The sequence below is a fragment of the Alnus glutinosa genome, chromosome 6 (genome assembly GCF_958979055.1).
Source record: "Alnus glutinosa chromosome 6, dhAlnGlut1.1, whole genome shotgun sequence".
NCBI classification, from domain to species: Eukaryota; Viridiplantae; Streptophyta; class Magnoliopsida; order Fagales; family Betulaceae; genus Alnus; species Alnus glutinosa.
The window spans coordinates 7,500,001-7,517,266 of record NC_084891.1 but is presented as its reverse complement, the minus strand read 5'-3'; the positions used below and the strand labels follow the sequence as shown (position 1 = coordinate 7,517,266).

Genomic DNA, 17,266 nt, shown 5'->3' with positions numbered 1-17,266 from the left:
TGAGTTCAACCGAAATGTAGTATTAATGTTTCAAAGCACACGTGGAAGTTACAATTAAGAGAGATTTCATCTTTTGTGAGCAATGTGAGTTATGCCCTTTTTCCCATAGTTAAAATAAAGTAATAAAGAATAAGAAAACTTGGAAGTTACACAGCACACGTGGAAGTTACAATTAAGAGAGATTTCATCTTTTGTGAGCAATGTGAGCTATGTCCTTTTTTCCATAGTTAAAATAAAGTAATAAAGAATAAGAAAACTTGAATAAAATTTTCTATTTCTGTGTGTATTAAACCGTGTATAGAAATGACATATTTATAGTTGAATACAACCAGTTAAAATATGGAAAACATTCAAGAAATTAAAGGACAATATTACAAAATAAAATCAACTTATACAAGAAAATATAAATCAGTCAAACAAAAACGGTGAATTACGGTAAATATTAGAATATCATAATATATTTTGAATATATCCTAATGGCCATATTTTAAATCCGTGAATTACTTTGGGATATCTTCCCTCTGCCATAGGAACTGTGATGATATTGTGTGATCGGTGTCTACTTTTTCCAAGATAGCCTCCAATACAACTATTTATGAACTTCTTTTTCTAGGAAGTGAGCTCTTATTCTAGCAGTTTGATTAGTATTGATCCTATTGGACTAGCTAAAAAACTTTATTTATATGTTAATTATCCACTTTTCAAAAATGCCTTACATTCCACTCTCTAAATTTTTCTTTACTCTATTAAAATATTCTTTTTAATAATTTTATATTTATTCTTTATTTTAAAATGATTAGAAAGATGATAAAGACGGTGAATGTAGATGTGATAGGAAAATCATTACCCTCATGAATATTATGTGATTAGAATCTTTATTCAGGTTGCTAAAGTTTACCCCATTAATTTTGGATTGGAATTCCAAATTTCAACCGGTCCGACCCTGCATGAGAGAAGGCCTCAATAGAGTTCACCCATTTAAGCAAGTGTTAGGATAGCCTAAGATTTGTTTGGGCACGTGAACTCTATTGGGCCCTTTTCTCAACTACCTGTCCAAATTAGCTACAATCTGAATAAATGGTACTAAGGAATCACAATCTATCAATTTTAGGTGCTTAATTGACTAGGTACGATTTTAGTGTCGCTTATGTTTTAAATAGGAATTGAGATTCACTAAAATTAAATTATTCAAATTTCACTGAAATTTGAATAATCCAAGAGAGAAAGGTTGTGGGATTGAGTAGGCAATCTATACCTTAAGCTGTCTGAAGTAGGTGAGCTCTGCAGCCTCTTCTAAAATTTAGATAGCCTATTTATATTGGATTCTCCTCCTTATATATATATATGCTCAAATTAACATTGTATTTGGTACAAATACTCTAATATAATAGAGCACAAGTGGTTTATAATTCAGAACGTAATTACTACTATAAATCAAATAAATTCAGATCCAATACAATGCAAACAAAGAATTAAATACACTCCACAAACATAAAAAGAGAATTTAACTGTAGTATTGATCTAACTTTAAACCCCAACCATCACAAGGATGCCAAAAATAGTCATCATCCACCCATAACATATAGGGGTAATGCTTCTCTTAGCTGCTGAAACTGGAGAAGGTGCTGGAGACACTATTTGAGGCAGCACTGTTATGACAAGCTTTTGGTTTCCAACCTCACAATGTTTGGCAACACCACAAATATACCATTTTCTTTCGGGAGTTGATAGGCTAATCACATCATTTCCACTAATCAGGGCCTCAATTCCCGCCGGTGCTGCACATTGTTGGAAGTCAGTTCCATTGACTTTAAAAACATTGTGGGCACCCTCTTTATACTTGAAAACTGCACAAAGAAGTTGATTCTTCCATCATCAATCAAACTAAAAGATAAATATATTTACAAGAAATTTATTGAAAACTCAATAAGAAACAACCCCTTAAAAACAAGACGGCCTCAAAGTCGGACAGAACTTATACAAGCAAGTGTCTACAAGAAAACAAACACAGGCAAATAAAACTAAAAGATTAGAAAAGAAATATATATACCAAGTGTGTCACCCACATGGAACTCCTTTCCCTGAGCCCAAGCTTGGTAATCAAAGTTAATGTTCCAACCCTTGTCATCACCAACCACAAACTCTGTGGCCGAAACTGAAGGGACAAGAATTGCTGCGATTGCAAGGATGAAGAAATATTGGGGAGAAGGCATTATAATCAGATTGATTTTCTTTTGCTGTTGGCCTTGTGGAAGTGCTTAATTGTCTCAAAAACTAGAAATCGTGCCTATTTATTCATATTGATCACCGTCTATGGACGGCAGCGCCGAATGGCACAATTAATTTTAGTTGTTGGAGATGTTTTTTTTTAATTTTTTGACATGTCCACACAAGAGGGGGGAGAGGGAATTCGAACTAGTGACTTCTGCTTCATGAGGCGTGGTCCCCAGCCGATTGAACTACCTCTTGGAGATAGTTGTTGGAGATGTTGAATAGGCCTTTTCTTATACATTTTGGACCGCTGTCCGGCTTTAAGTTTCAGATTATTGCTGCCCTTTGTGTTAAAATATTAATTATATATATATATATATATTTTTTTTTTGAGAAAAAGTACACATAACCTTCTCAAACTATCACCTAATTGTGAATGTCCCCCTAAACTACCAAAAAGTCAATGACAAAAATACCCTTCATAAAATTATAAAAAAATAAAAATAAAAATCTAAAATAAAACGAAAAAAAAAATTTAAAAAATGGTTTTTCATTTTTTTTTTCGTTTTTTCTTTAAAAAAAATAGTTTTTTTTAATATAATTTTCAGATTTTTTTTTTCGTTTTTTTATTAAATTTTTTTAATTATTTTTAAAATTCGTTTTTTTTTTTTAAAAAAAAAAATAGTTTATTTATTTATTTATTTATTTTTGAATTTATAAAGACGATTTTGTCTTACTAATTAAAAAAAAAATTAGGGTCATTTTTTGTCTTTTTGTTGGTTTTGAGGACATTGACATTTTTTAGTAGTTTATAGGAGAACAATTGGGTGGTAGTTTGAGTTAGGGGGACATATGTAGTTTTTCCAATTTTTTAGATAGTGATAATTTAAGGTAATAATTAGAGATCATAACTTCAAATCCTGACTTAATTTGTGTTCTTCCCTACAGTTCAATTAAATATTCAAAGTATTGTGTTTTTTAGTTTCTTTCATTTGGTTTATAGTTTGTAAATAAGTTTGCATCGTGCGATAATTAGGCTATTAATTCTACAATATGATAGTGAAATTTGAACTTTGTGTTAACGGTAGGTGAATATAAGGTTCCTATAAAATGAGAAGATGATGAGCTTGAGAATCACCTATTTCAAATCAAGATCTATACTAAATTGACGAGGAATTGAAGCATAGAATAATATGGATATTAATATCGGATTAGGAGAAATTGAGAGGATTCATTTCATGATTAAAATTAAAATTTTCACATCTAGTAATGCAAATGGCGTGTCACTATAAACATTGTTAGATGCAACAAAAAATAAAATTAAATATTGATCGTGAAATGGATTTGAATCTCATTCCATTAATATCACGCAAAAGTTCGCTGTTAAATAAATGAAAATTTGGTTCAATCCCATAAGGGTAAGCCCTAATTAGGGCTAATCTACAAGATAGTTTAGGCAGTTAAAACTAGAATAATGCAAAACCAGCCTGGAGAGGTTCTTGGTAGTTATTTCATCTTGCTAGTCCTTTATACAACATCAGGATTTAAGCCCTTAAAGGATGCCATTACATCTAACCCTTGACCGATGCCATAACATACCGTGACATGGCAATTTTTAACATGACTCGTGAACTCGATATAAAATCAACATGAAATTAATAGATTAGGGTTGAGGAGTCAAGGTTGACCTATATAGTCTTATACTTATTCCTTGACACGCAACACTAAGGCTGTCAATTTTTGTTAAGAACTGCGAATTAGACACAAACCCAACACAAGATCATTTAGAAAGATGTCTTATCTTTGAAAATTAAGGGGCAGACCCCCAACACTCTTTGCCTTATCTATATAATGGACATTCATTATTCATACTAATTCCAACCGATTAGTAAATCCAAATAATCCCGTGATCACCTAATTATATGATATGATCACATGACTTCAGGCCTTGTTTAGTAAGGAAATGTGAGTTGGAAGTAGTAGTAAAAAGTGATAAATGTGATATAAAGTAAAAAGAGATTATATGGAAAAGTGAAAAAAATTTATACTGTAGTGGATTTTTATTTAAATAGTAATAAAAAATTATTGATGTAATATAAAGTTTTTTTTTTAAAATAAAAAAAAAAAAAAAAGAAAAAAAAAAAAGAGAAGAGGGATGGCTTTGGCCAACTCAGGCACGTGAATCCTATCAAAAAACTCTCAAATTGACTACTCAATTGCAGAAAATCCCGATCCTTATGGAGAAGGAGGAGCAAAATGGTAATGTTAATTGCAAAGGTGGAAGATGATGTAACATGGGAACCCACACATTGAGTTGCCAAAATGGAATATGGTCGGGGGGATACACACACTTGTAGAAAAGGGTAATGAGATGGGGTACCCACACAGTGAGTGTGCGCCTGCTCAGGGAATTCGTACGCTATTTTATATGCTTTGTTATGTAGATGAAGTCGTTAACATCCAATATAGGAAGGGTAGAGAGAGAGGGGGGGCCAAAGGGCAAGAAATCTTGCTGACCGCAAGCAATGGGGCCTGTTGGGCCGCAAGAAAGTAATTTTATTTTATTTTATTTTTAATTTTTTGAAAAAAAAAAAAAAATCGAGAGCGTCACAAAATTCTCCTGTACGTACTATTGTGTGTGATCATTTTGTATTATTTATTGTGATCATGATCTGTTGCACAATATAAACTTTATTGGCTAATTAACCAAGTGATACTCACTTATTTTTTATGGATTCACGTACTTATAACATAATTCTATGGTATAAAAATTTACTTTCTTCAAACTTTTCCCCAGTAGTATTGTAATTTGTAAATGCTAATGAGTTAAGGATTATGACCAAAACTATGTGTTCTAAGTTTTTACATATTCGTTAATATGAAACTTATATTTCAATTCTCTCTTGTATAATGTGACTCCACCTAACTTCTTAAAATAATTTCTAGGCATGAAGCAAAGTTTATCAGGAAAATTGTTAGAGAGATTACAAGAGAGTTGAACAACAAGCACTTCTTTATAGCACTCTACCCAGTTGGGGTAGATTCTTGTGTTCAAGACATAACTTTTTTGTTAAATGTCGAAGCTAACGATGTTTGCCTGGTAGGAATCTTTGATATGGGCGGAATTGGAAAAACAACCATTGCTAAAGCTATTTATAACCAATATTTCCATGGATTTGAAGGTAAAAGTTTCCTTGCAAATGTTAGGGAAACTTCCAAGGAACCTTGGGGCCAAGTTTATCTCCAAAAACAACTTCTTTCTAACATCTTGAAGACAAGCGAGATAAAGATAAGTAGTGTTGACAGAGGAATCAATATGATTAAAGAAAGACTTTGTAATAAAGCAATACTTGTGATACTCGATGATGTAGACCATATGGAGTAACTGAATGCCATATGTAGAAGGTGTGATTGGTTTGGTTCAGGAACTAGAATTATTATAACAACAAGAGATGAGCACTTGCTAAAGGAGCTAGAAGTGGATAACGTATATGTAGTTTCAACAATGAATGATAGTGAATTTCTTGAGCTCTTTAGTTGGCATGCCTTTAGGAATAGTTATCCAACTGAATATTATACTGATTTGTCAAGAAGTGTCATTGCTTACCGTGGAGGATTGCCACTAGCTCTTGAAGTTTTGGGCTCATTCCTTTTCTCTAGGAGAATGCTAGAATGGAAAAGTACATTAGATAAATTGAAGAGGATTCTTCATGAGCAAATTCAAAATAAACTTAGGATAAGTTTCGATGGACTAAGTGACAATACTGAAAAGGATATATTCATTGACATCGCATGTTTCATCGTTAGAATGGACACAAACTATGTTGTAAAAATATTGGATGGTTGCGGTTTTTTTTTTCAAAAGATTGGAATTAGTGTCCTCATTCAACAGTGTCTTCTTAAAGTTAGTGGGAGACACACGTTTACCATGCATGATTTGCTGCGAGACATGGGAAGAGAAATTGTTCATGAAAAACACCCAAATGAACTTGGGAAATGGAGTAGATTATGGCGGCGTGAGGATGCATTTGATATATTGACAAAGCACGAGGTAATAAGAACTTTCTCAATTGAAAGAATAACAGAGCATTTTATTTTATAATAGATGTGTTATTTGGAAAGCAAATGCATATATACCAATTCATGCTGATTATATGCCTTAAGAGTGTAATTCCTATATTTCTTATTTGAAAATAGGAATAGTTGTTTTCTTTGCTAACTTCATTCTTTTGTTTTTGTAGTTGCAAACATGATTATATTATATTAAGCAAGGCGAAATAAATGAAATAATTAACAAGAAAGCATTTTGGTCAACCAAAATTGTTAAAGTCACCACTTATCTTAAAAGCCTAAGTTTGTAAGAAATAATGAATTTAATCACTTAATTAATATTCTAAGACTTTAATAAGTGATGCCAATACATCAAATATGTAATTGAAATGAGAGGTGAATTACGGAGAAAAGGTTTAAGCTCAGAACCTTTGCTCTCTTACCATATTAGATCATCAATTGCCCCAAATGCTTGATACCATATTAAATAATCAATTATCCTAAAAAAGCTTATGTGATAAATTTGGATAATCACTTGTCTCATGCAATTTTTTTATTTTTTTTTACAGGGAACAAATGCAGTTGAAGGACTTACTTTAGAACTGCCAAGTCTAAGTAAGGTGAATTTCAATTCAAGAGCATTTAGAAAGATGCAGAAACTAAGATTACTCCAACTTGATCACGTATGATTCACTGGAGACTATAAATATCTTTCCAAAGAATTAAGGTGGATTCGCTGGCATGGATTCCCTCTAAAGTTTATGCCAAATGACTTTTATCCAAAAAGCCTAGTTGTGTTGGACTTACAATATAGCAATCTCAAAAGAGTATGGAAAGTTCCTAAGATACAATAATCAATAATTTTTTATTTATTTTTATATGTTCTAGGCTCTAATATTGTGATTTCCTTCATTTTTCATTGTTTATTTTTCTCATTTGCTTAGCAGTTGCTTGAGAGGATGAAAATTCTAAATCTCAGTCACTCACTATCTAAGGCAGACCCCTAACTTTTTAAAACTCCCCAATCTTGAGCAATTAATTCTCGAGGATTGTACGAGTTTGTTTGAGGTTCACCACTCCATTGGAGATCTTAGTAATCTCGTTTTGGTGAATTTGAAAGATTGTAAATTTCTTAAAAGTTTGCCATGGAGTTTCTATAAGTTGAAGTCTTTGGAAACTCTTATTCTTTCTGGGTGTTCTAAAATAGACAATTTGGCTGACAACTTGGGGGAGATGCAATCATTGACAATTCTTCTTGCGGACAAAACTGCTATAAGGCAAGTGCCTTTTAGTATAGTGCGACTGAAGAACCTCGAATATTTATCTCTATATGGGTGTAAAGGATCACTGTCCAAGCCACTGCCTTCACTCTTTTGGTCCTGGATATCACCAAGGAAAAGTCCCAAGTTGGTCATTCTACTGCCAACTGTGCTACAAGGATTGAACTCACTAACACACTTATGTCTCTGGGAGTGCAATTTATCAAACGACGCAATTCCTGTAGATCTTTGAAATTTATGTTCTCTTCAAATTTTAGATTTAAGATGCAATAGTTTTGAAAGCCTATCCGCAAGCTTAGGTGGTCTTTCGAAGCTTCAAGATTTCAGATTGGATCGCTGCAAAAACCTTAAATCAATTCAAAATTTACCTGCAAGCTTGGTTTTTTTACATGCAAAACACTGCACGGCGCTGGAAAGGATGCCGGATATATTAAAGCTCTCAAAGATGAACGGTTTGTACCTTACTAACTGCCACAAATTAGTCGAAATTCCAGGTCTGGATAAGCGGCCAAATCCCATTGTATCTGTTTGTATGGGAGGGTGCATAAATCTGACAAATACTTTTAAGCAAAACTTCGTACAGGTACATGTTTCTCTCTCTCTCTCTCTCTCTCTCTCTCTCTCTCTCTCTCTCTCAATTTAGTTGAAATAGGATAATGTGTGGAGTAGGGTTTTAACTTATATAGGACCTATTCTATGATATATGATTAAATCTTTGAGTAATGCTATAAGGAGGACTTATATCCTCCTTTAAAATTACCATTGGATCAAAATTCAATGGTAATTTATCACACACCCAATGGGAATTAGGCTACTTCAAAATTCAATGTCCTCTTTATAACATTACTTTAAATATTCACTTATCTCACGTTATTTAATTAATACTTAACATACATCATCCTCCTTCCTTATGTAACAGGAATGGGCTACGCGTAGAGTTGGTAGTGTGTCTGGCATTGTCTTGGCTGGCAATCAAATTCCTGATTGGTTCACCTATCAGTGTGAGGGACCCTCGGTACATTTTGAAGTACCTATTGTTGATTCCATATTGAAAGAGTTTGGTGTATGCGTTTTCACTTCATTACATGTTTCGGTATTATCTTCATATAGAATTAGCATGTCATTTATCAACCATACCAAGAATACTATTCTGACCATTTTGGCAAAAGCATCCGGTGGCCCATTCCCTCTTGGAGATCACTTATTTCTACGCAATATTGTTCTTACTAATGATTTTGAGGATGGTGACGAAGCGGAGGTTGTTGTAGATTGGGGACCTGAAATCATTGTTAAGAAGATAGGGGTCTATCTAGTATACGAAGGGGTTGTTGATGAAGAAATTATTCATTACGCCTCTACATCAAATGAGGATGCCAATAACAATAGACATAATGGACACTCCTGTATGAGAAAAGCGAGATCTCCAAATAAAATAAAGGATCTACAAATTTTTCTACAAGAGAAAAAGCTCAAAAATCTTACTACAGAGAAAAATGAGTATTTTTTTTTTACTCTTTTATGACAAGATCTCAAAAGTTTCATTTTGGATAGTTCTAAGATATATGCAATATTGTCTCACATGTATTGTATAATTATTGAAATATGTTATTTCCCCAAGCGAATGTCAATGCAAGTTTCCTCCTCTATAGTCACCATATGCTCTCGGGCTAAATTCTCCTAGCAAATAATCTGTCTCCAGGTCGAAGTTTTGTATCTGAGGGAGTTTTTGCAGTTGGGTTATTATTGTTTTTCTATCAGATGTTGATATTGTGTTGCATAATCCTTTTCAATCTCTATCGGGATTCGAATGTGGAGTCCATTATTGATGGTCATGATTGTAAGATATTATCTCCTTATATGGCATTTATATCGCATATTACAGTGTTTATTATATTGTTAATAAATAAATATAATCTACGGTAATACGGCTATTATTAATTTGTCCTACCTTGAGGACCTCTAAATTATTTTTTATATTGGAACGAGCGATTTGTAATTTTAGACCAACCACAGAGAATGATTTTGCATTTATCTCTAGATTTTAGAAAGAAAAAAAATTAGTTTCTTTCTTTCTTTCTTTCTTTTTTTTTTTAAAAAAAAAAATGTAGTAATTTTCTACTAATTAATAAATTCAAACCGAAATTTTGATTTTTCAATAATTAAAATAAGGTTTTTTTGAAATATTTTGGTCAAATTTAATTTTTCATCCAACATAATGGTCAAGACTAACGGATGAAACTAAGTTACAACAAATTAATATTTTGAAAGGTTAAAACATGACATTTGTCTGTTCGTAATACCTTATAAAAATGACTATTAATTGAAAAGGCTAAATTATATTTAACCATATAAAAATTTTGAGAGCTGGTTGTGGTATTCAAAAATAACCATTGTGTTCTAACTCAAATGAAAAAAAAAAAAAAAAAAAAAAAAAAAAACCTCAAATGATATCACTGATTTTTTTCACATCTATTACCTAAGTTTGACTGATGCCAAGTAAAGAGAGTTCTCAATGAAGACATTGAAGGTCAACACTTGTCTGTTTATTTTAGCTTTTTGCTTCTTGGTCTGTTCAACGTGATAAAACTGAAGCAAAACGAGTTCATCTTTTGGGTTTGGCGGAGAAAAGAAATAAAAAAGATTGGAGCCCACCATGACTTTACAGGTGAAATACAAGTCACATCATAAAAGTATCTTTCCTTTTACTTGAATTTCCATCAAGTCTTTGCTGTTGGGTTTGTTTGATAAAGTACTCTGCGGTATAGGATAGTGAATTATTAATTTTAAAATTAATAAAGTCTTTGCTGTTGGGTTTGTTTGATAAAGTACTATGCGGTATAGGACAGTGAATTATTAATTTTAAAATTAATAAAAAAAATGATAAATATGATATAAAGTAAAATAAATTTATATAAAAAGGTAAAAAAAATTTATATTGTAGCGGATTTTTTTATTTGAATAGTAATAAGAAATTATTGATGTGATATAAAAAGTAAAAAATGTTAAAATGTTTTGATGTTGATTGTTTTTAAAAAATGTAAAAATAAAGTGAAATTTTTTTATGTTGTTTGCCAAATGCTTGCTATAAATTTTCTCATATCGTCTCCCCCAACATTTTTAAGGATAAGTACAAACTACAAACACCAATTAAGTCCAAACAATATTTAAACTTGGAAATAGAAACTAGCTTAATCAACATGTTCATCTGATTTTTGGCTGTAGGAATCTTCTTCAATGTGATATTTTCATGTGTGGTAAGATGTATTGTGCTCTGGCTATCACAAAACACAATGGTCTTATTGTACTGGAAACCTAGATCACTAACCAAACTTGTAACGATACAGAAAAAAGTACTAGCCACATTTACTATCACCAAAAAAGAACTAGTCAATTTAAAATTTTTTTTATCATTCCTAATAAAACCTAGTTTTTCATATGGGACCAATGTGTAACAAACTTCTCCCTTTAAATTTCTGACGTCTCGTCAAGGCTCCGGTACTATTTGTAATGATCCAGGAAAAAACAATAGCTACATCTGCACTATCATCCCTAAAGAACTAGTCAATTGGAAGTTTTCTTAAAATTCTCTATAAAGCCAAGTTTTACCTTGCAATTAGGTAATGTGAGACTTAGCACTCATGTCTATATTTATAAATTACCTACGCTATGTAGGCTATTCCTTATTTTCTCAATATGGGACCCTATTACAAAACCTCTCAGCCAAATTGCGTCTTTCACTTCTTCAGCCGTTGCCATATACTTTGTCTCCGTAGTGGACAAAGCAACTATCGACTGTATTATTGCCCTCTAACTAATGGCGCACACCAGAAAGTGAAAACATAACATGTCGGAGATTTTCTTTTATTAGATGGCCATTTGACCAATATAATCTCAATCAACATACTCAATGCAACCAAAATGTGGGCGGATTTTATTAATATATCACATTATATTCAATTATATAACAACACATATCACCCATAATAAAATTATATAAATACATAAAATATATTAAAAAAAAGAGATAATTGCACCATTGGTCCTTGTGGTATGCCATAATTATTTTTCACTCCCTATGGTTTAAAAAGTTCATGGGAGGTCCTCGTGATATGCAATAATTACAAATCGATCCCTGGCGTCAAATTCTGTTAAAACTTTTAACAGATTCCGTCAAATGCCACATCAGCGACATGTGTCACCGATAAGATGGAGACACATGTCCATCTTAATAAAAAAATATAAATTTATTAAAAAATAAATAAAAATACTTATTTATTTTTTTAAAAAAAAAAATTCAAAAAAACAAAAAAAAAAAATTAGAAGGGTGGCTGCGCGCCCACCCTGGAAGATCCAGGGGTGGCCATCGGGCCACCCCAGGCCACTGGGGGTGATTGCGCGCCACCCCTGGATCTTCTATTGCGTTTTTTCTTTGCAATTCCAATCCCTTTACCATATGGAAGTCATTAAATCATCTTATACGAAAAAAAAAAATAATTCAAAATATGAAAAATAATTGTTAACTTTATACGTGTTGTACGTGTTTGCACTTTAAAACAAAAAAAAGAAAAAGAAAAAAGAAAAAAAGAATGATAATAAACTACAAAAAATTTAATTAAAAAAAAAAAACCAAAAGCTAAAAACACCGACAAATTAAACACATTAACAAATTAAATCATTATAACTCGAATCTTATTATAAAATTATGGTCTCAGTTTGTTTAAGTAAGACGGAAAATAATTAAATTATTCCTTTAAATAACAAAGGGTTTTACAAATAATAATAGTAATAAAAAAACTATCAACCCTATTCTCAAGTATTTCTTATATCTATTTTTAACATTTTTATATCTAAATAAATGAGTCCTTGGCAAGGACTCCTTGCTGTTAAAATATAGAAGTTTTCCACATTAAGTTTGTCTTTACCATTTAGGCTTGATCGTTCATTATCACTCTTGTATTTTCTGTACTTACCACAGTTTTTTCTATAAATATAAGTAATTTATATTGTAAACACATCATATAATAAAAGCACAAATGTACAAAAACGAAAATTTAATTAATTGTGGAATATGCCGCAAGGCACTCTAAGTATTATTTTTTTTAAGGAAAAATTAAAGTTTAGCCCTCTAAATTGCCAGCCGTTTTGCAAGTAGTCCCATAAACTACCAACGCTTGGACTCTGGCTTCCCAAACAACCAAAAAATTTAAAAAATGCTCATTTTATCGAAATATGCCTATAATACTTCTGTCACGATTTATTTTTCAATTAAAAAATAATAATAAAATTGGAAAAATTAAAAAAAAAAAACAAAACAAAACAAAAAAAAAAATATTAAAAAAACAAAAAAAAACGAAAAATTTATTTATTTTTTATTTTTTTTAAAAAAAGATGTATTTTTGGGGGGTGGCTAACATTTCTTCTTTTTATTTTTTTAATTTATTTTTAAATTTTATTTTTATTATTATTTTTAATTGAAAAATGACACGTGGCAGAGGTATTATAGGCATATTTCGACAAAATGAGCATTTTTAAAACGTTTTGGTAGTTTGAAGGACTATAGTCTAAACGTTGGTAATTCGTGAGGCTACTTACAAAATGACTAATAATTTGAGGGCCTACTTGCAACAATGATGGCAGAAGAAAAATGGATGGAAGTGCAAAATGGCAAGGATAGGTTTGAGTGTCAATCACATCAACAACTTGATGACTTTCTTATCAATCACAAAAGATTTATGAGTGCATGCAATGACGGAGAGAGGGGGGCCGGTGGGGGCATGGCTCCCCCTCAACTTTTATGGTAAAAATAATAATAATAATTAAGGTTTTTTGCTTATTGCCCTAGCAAAAAAAAATTTGGTCCCTTGATCCCTTCCCTTTTATTATTTCTTCATCTGGTTTTATCTCATTTGGAACGATAGCTTTATTATCAAAACTTTTTCCTTTAATATTTCACGGGTAGCAACGGACATGTTTGAGAAGGTAATAATGGAAGAAACTTTACAAAGTTGTAGATGCTTTGTTTAAAGTAAATGGAAAGGGTTTAGTAAAGTAGTGCATTGGAAGAAGACGTGTGGATTTGAGGAGTCGCACGCCTTACAAGGCTTGATTTCTTAAGGATGTGTAGCAAAAATAACGTAAAATGGGCAAAAATAGCTAGATGGCATTAGAAAAGTCAAAAAGATATACGTTTCATTTGTTTTGTGTTGCGTTTAGCAGAATTTGTATTGTGTAGAATATAGTGTGTTTTATATAACAGTTAGTGGGCTATTGTGTTAGTCAGAGTAGGTTGTTCTAACAAAAGGAGTAAGACAATGTTAGCTTTAAGAGTCATATCATTCAAGACTTTAGGTAAAGCCTTGCGAGAAGGTCGAGAAGCACACAATTCATCCAACTGAAATTTCTCAATTTCAGTACAGAAACTGAGACATTTTTTATTTTTATTTTTTATTTTCTGAATATTTGGACAACGGTTTTCTATTACTTTTTTTTTTTTTTCCAAAAACTCTTTTTCCTTTTGCTTATTGATTTTTAATTTGAAGGGAATAGTAAAAATATCAAAACTTGGTTATGTTTAATTTATTTAAAATTTACCTTTATACTTTAACCTCTACTTAATTAAGAAAAAAATTTATTTGGCCCCCTCCCATTAAAATCTCTGGCTCTGTCCCTGAGTGCATGCCTGGAAAAAATGCAATGAAGGAATTGAGAGTGCTTGTCTTTTCTCTAACGTCTTAACATGGGCACAAACTTATCACTTTCTTGACATAAATGAATTCAAATTGATCAGAAGACACGTTAAAGAATAGAAAGAGACTCATTTTTTATTTTTCCATTTAGCTTTCTTTGTGATAAATGACATTTTGCTCCCATAAGCTGTCAGCAATTTATTGGTCCAATCTGAACACACGGAAGAAACTGTGTTGAGATTGGATCAAAAAAATGATGATGTGTTAAGGGATGATTGCACCATAACAATTGTGATCATCCACACACTATATTATTTTCATGGAAAGTGAAAACTTTCATGAAAATTAAAGGAAAAATGGTGCAACTCTCGATCTATAAATAGTCAAGGGGTTGGAGGCTGAAATTCATTCAGTTTTTCTTTAACTATTTCTCTTTTTGTTATTCTCATAAATTTCCACCTTAACAGGATAAATCCTTCCAAACAATTGCATTCATTTTACATTAAAATTCCTTCAAATAAATGATCTGCAGGATAAAAAATCAAGTCTTTGAGAGTTGATTTTCCAATTCTCACCATCTTCCCCTTCGGTCATGGCTGTTGGAACATCGAGATCCCTGAACCCTTCTTCTCTTCACCTTCTTCCTCCCATTCCAACTGGATTTACGACGTGTTCTTGTGTTTTAGAGGTGAAGATACGGATAAGAACTTCACCGATCACCTCTACTTCGCTTTGAGAGATGTTGGAATTAAAATCTTCAAAGATGACCATGAGCTCCGAAGAGGAACATATCTTGCATCTGAATTGTTACGGGCAATTCAAGGATCTAGAATCTCTATCATCGTTTTTTCAAGGAACTATGCGGCTTCGAGGTGGTGCCTGGAGGAACTTGTGGAGATCATGGAGTGCCGAAGAACTTTGTCGCAATTGGTTCTACCTATATTCTATGATGTTGAACCCTCGGATGTGAGAAACCAAACGGGTAGTTTTGCAGAAGCATTCACAAAAACATGAAGAGCGTTACTTGTTGGACATGGACAAAGTTCTCAGGTGCAGACGAGCTTTGTGTGAGGCTGCTAATTTGTCAGGATGGGATCTAAGAAAAACTGCCAACCGGTAAGTTTGTGTAGGCAATAGTTTTCTCTTTCACCTACAACATTATATTTTAGTACATTTATAGTATCACATTATAATATGTTTTCTATAAGGGAAAAAAATAAAAAATCCCATTGAACTAATAGTCAATTTTAGAATAGCCCATTGAATTTTTAAGTGCGTTAATGTGACCCATCAAACTATCAAACCAAAGTGTGCCAAAAAGGTCACTTTTGTCAAAGTATTCCTATAATACCCCTATTCTCTTAAAACCTAAAACAAAAAAAATTAATTTAAAAACTATATATTTTTTTTATAAAAAAGAAATTTTTTTAAAAAAAGAAATTAAAAACTTTTTAATTAAAAAAATTAAAATAAAAAACAGGAAGAAAAGGGGTGGTTCGGCAGCCACCCACTTTTTATTATTACTTTCTTTTCTTTTTCTTTTTTTTTTTTTTTTTTTTTTTTAATTTTTTTTTTAAGTTTTTAGTTTTATATATATATATATATATTTAACAGTGATACGTGTCGTCATTTTATTGATGCTAACTTTGACACACTAATGGAATCTGTTAAGTATTTTGACGGAATTTGACTACAGTGAATAATTTAATTTTATAAATGCATTTTAATATATTGATTTTTTTTTAGTAATAGTGATACATGTTATTATTTTATTGGTGTTGACCAGGGGCGGAACCATAGCCAAGGTAATCTTCCCCCCAAAATTTTTTAAATTCCCTTTAAAATATATAAATTTATAACTTTGTCCCTCCAAAATAATTGTTTTGTCCCCCCAAAATAATTGTTTTGTACCCCCAAAATATTTTTGTTTATCTCTTTCATTTTGAAAGGCTAAAAATATCCATAATTTCTTCCATTAGAACATTCACAACAACAACTTTCCAACCATTTTATCTATAGGTAAGAACAAAACCATTTTTTTCTATATCATTAACGTAATATATTTTCGTACTTTATTCCATAAATTATTTATTTTTTATTTTTTATTTTTTTCATACTCTTTTGCCGTCTGTCTTCTTCCTCTCTCGTCCATCACTCTCGTCTCTATGCGATCTCTGATTCTTCTTCCATTTATTTTTCCCAAAATCACAGCTTCCATTTCTTTGTCTCTCTATATATCTCGCTGGAGAGATCTCTATATATCTCGCTGTAGATCTCTCCATATCCTTCTCTCCGAGGGTCCCAAGAGGTTTGGTCGCTGCTCCAGATCTTGCAGCAATTCGAATCCCCCGCGAGCTTCGAGCTCTGCCTCGCAATTGGTATTCTAACATGTACAATTTCAGCATTCGCCATTTTTGCCCTACAAGTTGTCTGTAGTCAATTACCTGTTTGTCCCTTATTGGTTCTTTTTGTTCTGGTTTTGTTTATTGATTTTCTTTTCTGGTAAGGATTTGCAAGTGAAAGTTGAGCATCGTTGTTGAGACTATATGGCCAGAAAATGTCGTGGGAAAGGGATAAGGGGTTCATTTTCCGGGGGACGAAGAAGGAAAAGGTGGAGACTGAGGCAGAGTTGAGGCTTGACTAGGCGTAGCTAAACTTGGTTTATTTTTTTTATTTTTTGGTTTTGGGATTAGGATCCCTGCAATTCGTTGAACAATCAATAATTAATAAAATCTGGAAGAGTTTTGTTGTTTATTAGCTATTTTATCTTCTTCATCATTGACCTCCCAAGTTGCATTTTAGCGCCGGTTCTACCTTGAAATTACTGACTCCTATTTAGTTTCTTTCTATACAGATTGAAGTTCCAAAAAATTGTTGTTGTTGGGAGGTTCTGGGGATCTTGTCTAGAGAAAGAGATTTTGCTCAAATGTCCCTTTTTTTTTAACCCTGCTTAAATACATAAAAGCCTCCTAAACTACCACTCTTTCTCTGAATGCCCCCCAAACTATCAGTGCTAGCAGTCCGGTCCCAAAAACTACT

The 17,266-nt window shown here is 32.1% G+C and overlaps 1 protein-coding gene and 2 pseudogenes across 1 annotated transcript; 2 read left to right on the top strand and 1 right to left on the bottom strand.

The window, feature by feature from the left end:
* Positions 1-1,527: 1,527 nt before the first annotated feature.
* Positions 1,528-2,213, bottom strand: LOC133871475 (blue copper protein 1b-like). Its single transcript, XM_062308917.1, has 2 exons — positions 2,051-2,213; positions 1,528-1,847 (listed from the first exon to the last, which is right to left on the bottom strand). Exons 1-2 carry the CDS (start codon positions 2,211-2,213, stop codon positions 1,528-1,530), a joined length of 483 nt encoding a protein of 160 aa, XP_062164901.1.
* A 3,113-nt stretch (positions 2,214-5,326) lies between these two features.
* LOC133871474 (disease resistance protein RUN1-like) lies at positions 5,327-9,367 on the top strand (annotated as a pseudogene).
* A 4,141-nt stretch (positions 9,368-13,508) lies between these two features.
* LOC133871473 (disease resistance protein RPV1-like) overlaps positions 13,509-17,266 on the top strand; it is an 11,707-nt pseudogene continuing 7,949 nt past the window's right edge.

Bases quoted from the DNA above. Each gene is read 5' to 3' on its own strand.
- LOC133871475 (XM_062308917.1), bottom strand. From the start codon at position 2,213: ATGCCTTCTCCCCAATATTTCTTCATCCTTGCAATCGCAGCAATTCTT. The intron at 1,848-2,050 runs GTATATATATTT...TTCTTTGTGCAG, and splicing joins CCATGTGGGTGACACACTTG to TTTTCAAGTATAAAGAGGGT.